At 31.5% G+C, this 9,410-nt stretch overlaps 1 protein-coding gene across 2 annotated transcripts in view; it reads right to left on the bottom strand.

The window, feature by feature from the left end:
• Positions 1-9,043, bottom strand: part of Klhl4 (kelch like family member 4) — a 72,489-nt gene extending 63,446 nt beyond the window's left edge. For both annotated transcript variants that reach the window (XM_021187345.2, XM_021187346.2), the window contains exon 1: positions 8,484-9,043. In XM_021187345.2, the coding sequence (XP_021043004.1) occupies positions 8,484-8,905 (422 nt within the window). In that variant the 5' untranslated portion in view covers positions 8,906-9,043. The remainder of the gene's footprint in view (positions 1-8,483) is intronic.
• Positions 9,044-9,410: the final 367 nt, after the last annotated feature.

The following is a 9,410-nucleotide window of genomic DNA, read 5'->3' as shown; positions in this document are numbered from 1 at the left end:
ACACACACACACACACACACACACACACACACACACACACATATATATATATATATATATATATATATATATATATATATATATATATATATATTTAAAGCCTTTTCAAACTCAGAAACATCACAGTCTTTTAAAGTGTGATTATTATGGAAAACTCAATGGAAGTAAAATGATCAAAATCCAGTGCAATAGTATTGCTTATTCTCAGATATACAATATCTATGAAAATTTGTTTTGGGACCTGGGGAAAAAGAGGAAAATCTTTGAGTGCTATGACAGAACATGATTGGCAGAATAAATATTTGCAGCATATACAGGATTATATTAGAAATTTTCCAAACAGCTCATCAGAGAGTTGAGTGGAATCCTACTGATAATATATTATATTATTGGTAATTTTGTTTTTGATCCAGGATATGGAAACCAAATAAAAACATTTCACATTGTTGAATCTGTTTCTATTCTTGAATTGAACCTTACCCTGTTTGTATTTTGTATTACTAGATTCACTTCCATCTTTGCTCTCCTAGATAAACATGAGGGTCTAAAAGAAGTTGATGCTATTGGAATTGTTCTTAAGGCTTTTATGGAGGAAGAGTATTTTCTTTTTCTCCCCCACCCCAAGATCCTTGTCTTCTTGCCATTCTGACTGCACTGTAAAATCCTTAATGGCATGTTCTTTAAAATATTTGATATTCTGTAGTAGAACTTAATAAATCCCATTAAATATTGAAGTAGCACAAGGCTTAAGTAATGCTGTGGACTGTTAAGCATTTTCCTGTTGAAACATTATGAGAAATTGTTACTATAAGTCTCAGAATTTCTTCAGGGAGATGCTGATGGTCGTATCTTCTGTCTTTCTTGGGCTGCTTTGCTGCAGTGTTTAAAGCCTTAGAGAGTTAACAGAGGTACTTTATTCTTTATATTCCTGATGAGCTTTTAATATTAGCTTTGTATTCATGGTGTTTTTTGTGATACTTTTACTCTAGAGACAGGTTTGAAGTTTTATGTATTTTGCCAAATAAAATGAATGCTATTTCTATTAAACTCCCTTTATATTTCATAAAATTTCAGTACTCCTAATTCTTGGACTACATGATTGATTATTTTTGTTAATACAATATAAATGTGAAAATAAAAAAATCCTTTTGCTAACAAAGTTTTAGCATCTAAGTTATATCTTGCTTTCAAGGAGAAGAATTCTAACATACCAGGCCTGCTATTGTGAGCATTATTTGCATATTCTCAATAAAACTTCACAATATATACTAATGTCCTAATAAACTTGAAACAGGAAGTGCTTTGGATGGAAGATAGCTAATTATTACCCTAGAGATTTGTAATTTAACAATGTAGTAAAACTTTATAATAGGAAATAGATCTATCTATTGTCTTATGGTATATCTGATTTTTTTATATTATTAGCTTAAACTTCATTCACAGAACACCCTCATAGAAGCATGAGAGGGGGGATGGGATAGGGGATATATGGAGGAGAAACCAAGAAAGGGGATAACTTTTGAAATGTAAATAAAGAAAACATCCAGTAAAAGAAAAGAAGTATATGGCTTTATAATTTTACTTAAATGAGCTAGAGGACTATTTTTTTAAAAAGTTTCTTTTAACTTTTATTAACAAGAACAACATAAGCTTATTCATTAACAAGGATATAATTTAGAATTATAACATACAGTAAATAGGAAAAAGAAAAAAAACAAAACCCAAGTTTCTCTGTGTTTTCAAATCCTGGTATTAAACTTTGATATTCTGGGACAACAAATCTATATTCATAGATATTAGAGAATTTTCAAAATTATAATATTGTAAGTATGATAAATGGGCAGTTGACTTATTGGACATCTGTATTTTGAATTACTTTTCATTGATTATTACTGTATGATGTAGTTGTAAGTATTACTAAAGTATGGCTACTAAGGAACCAATAGAAATATGTACTGAAAAGGGTGAGAGGAAAATTTCTTACATTTAAAAACATACAATGGGTAAGTAACTATAACTGATAAGAGCAGGCTAATAAAATGAGCATTACTAGATAACTGAAGATTCATTTCTGGATGATGCATAAACATGATCATTGGCATTTATCTCTTCCAATGTATATTATAATGCTATATGAATTATTATATCTATTTGTTGATTTGGAAAACATCTGTTTTAGACTGTTTTCAGAACACACAAATATGTAATGATTTTTGTTTAAAATGTCAACAATTCCTTTTGCAGCATTAATGTTAAATGAATAAAAATAATTTGGTTTAGAATTTCCTCACTTCCATTTTACTTTCCTTGGGTAGTTTATTTTTTTTAAATTGACATGCTCTTTAGTGGAATTACCTAAAGTAAATAAAATAACCATAAATAAATTATACTCAGTGACTACAGTATACATTTATCATTGGAATCTAAAGATTTTACAGAATGATTATTGTTTTATATGCATGAATATTTTCTTCCAATCAAAGTAGTAGACAGAAATACAAATGAATTTTGAACTTATAGGCAATATGTATATTTGAAACTATCAATAAATATTCACTGTCACTATTACCCATGATATACTCAGTAATTAAAATGAGATTCTCTCTAATTGGGAAACTGTGATATTGTAAGTTTATACTCCTGAAAACCATACACATTAAATTATAATCAGGAGTAATTTCATCTGGAGAAGCATATTCCATGTTGTTTTTAGAACTTTAGTTAATTTTACCATGGTTGTCTTTAGAATACTATCTTATTGACATAAAATAGGACATACTCATTGGAGATGGTGAATTGAATTGAGAATATTATCATTTTAATTGTTGTGGGAAAAATACAAATTAAGAAACAGCAAGTACTCACTTTCATAATTATGTGATCTACTAATGTTGACTTAGAAATATCTATTTAACATGAGGACCACAGTATTTAATGCTCCAAAAGGAGATTATAGGTACAAAGAGTTTAAAAATCGAGCAAATGATTACATTACTAAAATGTCTTGAATTATTATATTACATTGAAATTATGTGTTAAAATGGACCATATTAACTGAAACACTTTAAGAATTCATATACTACTATATGGTTTGCATTAAGTCACAGTAAAAATTTAATCTTAATTCTTTTATAAAAATAGCATTGTAATTTATTCTTAATTCTTCTGTTTGAAATCAGTTTCTACTGAATAATGCAGTGAAAAGTTAATAATGCAGGCCTTGATCCTTAGAAAACCACACTATTTTTTGCATTGTAAAAAGATAGGTAACAACACATACCCCGATAAACATTTCACAGAGAAATATTAGTCGTTCATGTGAATAAGAACTCTACAATGAAATATTTCCTTTGAAAGCATAAGAACTGGAGAAGAGCTCTCTCTCTCTCTCTCTCTCTCTCTCTCTCTCTCTCTCTCTCTCTCTTTCTCTCTCTGTGTGTGTGTGCATGTGTGTGTTTGTGTGTGTGTATGTGTATTCATATGTGTGTATTTGTGTATGTGTGTATGTGTGTGTACATAAAATATAGTAAATGTTGAAATATGGTGCCTTTTGGGTATGCCAGCTCAATACCAATGGCTAATCTTTCCCTTTGCTATAAATAACTACATTTCACTCTGGACTAGCTAATAATTTGTAAGTATTGTTAATACTTTGTTTTTCAAACTGTATTATTTACTGCAAAGTAACTGAATTTTTAGGATCCTGATCAGTTTAAGAGTTGTCATTGCTAACTAAAACATCATTGTCTAAATCAATGAAGATTTTAACCCTAAAATATCCATATGTTATATATTATTAATCCTTAAAAATCCTTAGAATAAGTTTATATAAGGAAAGGATGGGAAACAAAACCTTGAGGCATTTGTGCCTGTGCCAGATAAATTTTAGCATTTGGATTGTTAAATCAAATTATCTAAGCATTTTTGCGTGTTTTTAAAACATGCACCATGTGTATTACCCCAGATACAACAAACATGTTTGTATTTTGTTTGTATATGAACACAGATGCAAGAGTACAACTTTTTATTATGGAAACTAGAAATTCCGTTGTTGGAGAAAATGAGTCTGATCAATTATTCTCCCTATATGTTTATGTGTTGAGGCAGCCATATGAAATAAACAGTGATAATATACATGGCAAAATGAGAAATGGTAATCAATTTTAATTATTCAGTTTTAAGAGCAGCATTACTCTTCTTTCTTTTTTGTTTATTCATTTGTGCCCAAATAATGCTCTAGTTTTCAAATTGCCATTTACTTTCTAATGCAAGTAAAATGTATGTGTAATTTATAAGTTAAAATATCTTTGCAACAAATGGAAGATAAATTTATTTTTCCACATATATTACCAAGCATCTTATATACTTTAACTGTAACCACCAGTGCTGATCTGGTGATGTTTTATACATACATCATCATACCCAGAAGTTTACATTTATTTTAAAGGAGCTTTATACTCATGAGATATTAAAAGAAATATTTTATACATTTTGATGTAACAATAACTTGCACATCTAAAACTAGTTTATTAAAACATGATTTATGCCAAGAAATCATGACATTTTAAATTCTATTTTTACATTACTATTATTTATTTGTATTATATTTCAAAACCTCTCTTTTCTCACTGTTTCTGTTGAGCACTTTACTAGAAGATGCACTTGTATTTTCAGGTACTTAGTACACTTCAGGAGCTGGGTCATTGAAATTGCAGTTTTGCTTTCTTAGAGTCTGCCTATAAATACTACACAGCTGGTTCTTTATTGTATCAGAAAGAAATTAGAATAAATTTCATCATTTTCAATTTAGGCTTTTCCTTATGTTTATGTATTTTCCATGCATATTCCATATTGAAGAATGGTTTGGGGAAAGAATGAAAGCCCACATTAAATTTGTCTCTATATGAACACTTTTGTCAAAAAAATCAACTCTACACTAAAAGGGTATAGACCTCTGTCCATGAGGCACACTCTGTGGGAGCTTAGATAGCACGATTCCACTAGTGTTACAGGATGTCTGGGAAGTCACCTCTGTGTCCTGGGGACATAGATGTGATCATAAAATCACTACAATAAACAGGACAATGCAATGTTTAGTTTTTCATTTAATCTGAGGATTCTTTTACTTCACTCAATTGGTTATGTGCTTATGTAGCACTGAACATGTAGCACTGATCTGCACAGAAACATGATGTATGGCTGTTAAGGACCCTTCTGTGAAACAGGGGCAGTGACCTGGCACTTGCGTCACATTTGTGACTCAGAAGCTTGGATCTTTTCATTGCACTTGAATATCTGTTCAACTGTAATTGCTTTGGAAACCTTTTCACTATGTGAAGGATACCTTCTTTCTACTCTATCCCGTTTAATTTTCATTAATGCCACTTGTAGCCACTTAAATTTTATATATGAATTCATAATATGCATATATTATGAAAATACATTATTCCTTTAGATTTCATTCTATTCCTAATACCCAGCCGAGTTCCTGAACACATCGAATACTATCTGTGGATTTACATATTGACAAATTCTGTCATTAATACAGTTCTCCTTTCCTGTTCTATATTAATATTTACAACAACAGCCACTGTTTTCAAAGCAAATTTTATTTGACAAATAAAAAGTGATCAGTGAAGCAGAATTTTGAGTATGACTTCACATTCCCAAACTAGAAAGGAATGCAGATTAGTGTATCTGTATAGCTGTTACTTATTCTACACCTTACAAGTCCAATAGACAGAACAGCAGCATGATCTCCATTCCTGTTGATGTCTTTAACTAAATAGCTCTTTAACTGACAGCTTAAGATATATGCAGGTACCATAAACATGTCATGTTCATTTTATTTAAGAACTGATGTTTATTATAGTGGGAATTCTTTTAACACCACTATTTCTATCTAAACACTAATACAATTGTTTATTTAGGAGTAATCAGCTATGGCAGTAGGTAAATATTGTACATTATTTATCATATCTATCATATAGCCAAATATTAGCATTATCATAATATAATACTAAAATATTTATCATTGGAAGTTTAGAGTTGAAACAAAGAAGAGAAAATCTTTTCTTAAATAAGGTGGTTAAACAAAAGCAAATATGCAGTTGGCAGGTGACTATCAAAAAATCGAATGACAGAAGAATTCAGAACTCTGATGATAGGAATATTCATATATGCATTTTCATAGTGCTCAGATATGTGACACCTGTTCCTAAATATAATACATATCTGTGAATGAAGCTTGGAAGTTTATATTTGAAAATTTAAATTATTAAATAAAATGGTAATATGGTTTTACCACAGCAACTTAATATCTTTGGGAAATTAATTTGACTTATTTTTTATACTGAATACATATAAACTAGTACATTATGGATTCAACTTTTATAATGTATACAGAAAGTGGAATGTCTTAGCCCTCTTTGCTGAGTTATCAGAGGTCACCCACACTACTATCATGATTTCTCCATACTGACTGCTGGTTTTCTTTTCTTTTCTTTTAATCAAAGGAATTGTATCAAGGATGTGGCACAGTGGTGCCAATTTAACACAATCTTTCCTACATTTCTGAAAATCTTGCTGAAGAAGAGAGAATTAGAGTAGCAAGAAATTCCAAACCTACTCCATGAACCATCTTGGAATAAAACATAGGTATTTATAATAGGTAATAAGATGATAATAAGACATAGTATTTCAATTAATAAGCTCCTCAATTTAGTCTTCCCCTTCTGAATTCATGGTCTTGGCACACTTATAAGTATTTCCAGTGTTTATTTTAAGAAAATGCTAACTTTCCTATGAAATATTTTGAGCAAAATTCTTTGGCATATAAGGAATTTCAAAATCATAAGTAAAGTCATCTGGTGATACTTTAGACTAGACATTTGCCATCATTTTCTTCTAGCATCTAACTTATTTTACTCTTTTCTATTCTATTCAGTTTTAGTGCTAGATACTCAAAAAAGATTTTCTTAGGGAATAAGAGATTTTTAAAATTTGTATATATCTGAGTTAAATATTTACATTAGCCTTCAAATTGTCCATTAAAAAGTAGAATGAGGAGAATTCACAGGAAAATTATTTCATATGAAAACTCTGACTCCATGTTATTATGAGTGTCTTTTAGTTGTACTAAATTGAGTTTTCAATCTTAATAGTTATATAGTTTTCTCCAGGTAAAGAAAAAAAAAAAACACACACACATGTCCACAAAGAAACACTTGAAACCTTTAAAGATCTATATTACCGGTGACCTAATATTGTACTTAAAGTAATTTTAGAAATTCTTTACATATTTACATTTCAAAAGACCAAGTTCCTCTAAAGATGTTGTTTTGCATATGTGATTTTTCTGTATCATAATGTTAATATATTACATTTTCATTTGATATTTGTTTTGAACTAATGGAAACAAATAGCATTTCCTAAATATGCAAAACAAATTCACAGGATGAGAAAAGTATACCAATCCTTAACAGGAACACATTGTGAAGCATCTAGATTTCCAAAGTTAGTATAGTTTCATGGTAGATTATTATATGATTTTCAATGTATCAAAACAGTTTCTTTTTTATACAGCACTTTTAAATTTTAATTTCAATTCAAAAGTCCATTATGACTTAACCAAATTAATGATATAAAATTTCTACTGGCAATTAAAAGACTGATGAATAGACTAGGTTTTCAGGTATTTGACAATACTAGAGAACAGAATAAACATTTCTTTCACTCAAAGCTTACTGATGAATGCAATTTAGAATGAAGTCACGTGTTAAGAATTCTACCTCAAATATATATTTTTCTTTCTTAGCTTAATTTTGTTGCCTTAAAATGCTTGACATTTCTTATTTTAAGAATTCACTGATGTGAGCAAATTCTCATTACTTGCCCAATGAACACTTTTGTTTACAAACTAGCTGTGAAAGTAATGCCGCTTGAAATGACGCTCAAATGACAAGGAATATTATATATTCTCACTATAAGCAAAAAAGAAAACCTGAAGAATTTCAAAACTATTACTATGTCCTAAGAAATAAGCAAGAATATGTTCAACAGTAATAACTTGTATTTATTTTTGTCAAGGTTAATCCTGTTCACAAAATAAAAAAAGAGTTCTGATTTAATGAGCTTGACAAAACAACCACCACTGTTGGAACATCTAAGTTGTTGAAGGTACCTACAGAGGTTAGTAATTAAAGAAAAAAAAGCTGTCTCTTAAAATCGAAAGAATTCTGAATGGACAGGGAATATGACAATAAGCAAACCTACTAGGAAAAATAGCTTCCCATTAATTATCAAAACATGTTGTGATTACAATGTTCTTTCATAGACTTAGAAGCGAGATTTTCTTCAAGACCCTGATTGGCTGCACACAAACTCAGATTATTCTGACACTTCCTATTTAGCATGAAATGAGAGTTTTACAGACTAAGTTAATCTAGGCTAAAGCTTTCACTTATGTAACCAAAAACTCCTACCGTGCTCTCGCATCTTCTATATTGTCATCACCCATCATCTCCAAATCTCGTGAGCGCTTCTCACAAGCCTCTTTGAGCAAATTTCCTTCTGGAACGGCTTTAGGAGTGTCTTCATTTGCTTGAAGATGTACTATCACGTTTTGTTGGTGCCAATTCTGAAGGACTCTTTGATGGGTAGGGGCTGGTCCTGGCACTGGCGTCAGTATATCGTGGTGGACAGGACTATTGCTTTTCTTCAGTCCGTTTCTGTCCCGTGAGTGGTTCTTCAACCTGCCCTGCACCGGGGTCCCTCTATGCTCATATCCTTCCTGCTGAAGGCAGCTTCCAGTGTTAGGCGATCCTTGAGAAGGATGACTAAACCATCTCCAGCGCAGCCTCAGGATCTGTTTCACATCAAACTCTTTCTTGTTGGACACTGACATTGTTGCTGGAGAAAAGACAAAAGGCTTCTCTAACAGAAAGGAAATGGAGCCTTTGTTATCTCTTGTTTCTCTCTGCCTCTTGTGTAGAACTAACAAAAGCACAAGTGCTGAGAGAGCGAGCAGTTTTTCTTGCTTTCTCTCCCCTCCCCCTCTGCCTGTGATACACTGTGAATACTTCCAGCCTAGCTGAAGCCAGAAAGCTGCCGCTAACAGTGTAGGTGGGAACCCATACTGACAGGATGATGAGGTCAGACCTTAAACAAGTAAATCAGCTTAGCACAGGAAAGCAGCTACCACAAACACACTCCAGCTGCTAGATTTGCAAACTCACAGCCCTTAAGCCTGAACTCATAAATATCTAACCCTGGTTCTTTGATGCTAAAATGCATAGCTGTCACTTAAACCCAGGCATGTGAGTAAAAGCAAACTGTTTAAAGTCACTTCTACACCCTCCCCCCACTCCTCCCACTCTCATACTCACTCCTCTATAGCCCACTTCTAAAAC

This window comes from Mus pahari, chromosome X (genome assembly GCF_900095145.1).
Source record: "Mus pahari chromosome X, PAHARI_EIJ_v1.1, whole genome shotgun sequence".
In the NCBI taxonomy this organism is placed as follows: domain Eukaryota; kingdom Metazoa; phylum Chordata; class Mammalia; order Rodentia; family Muridae; genus Mus; species Mus pahari.
This window is presented reverse-complemented; position numbering and strand designations above follow the sequence as displayed.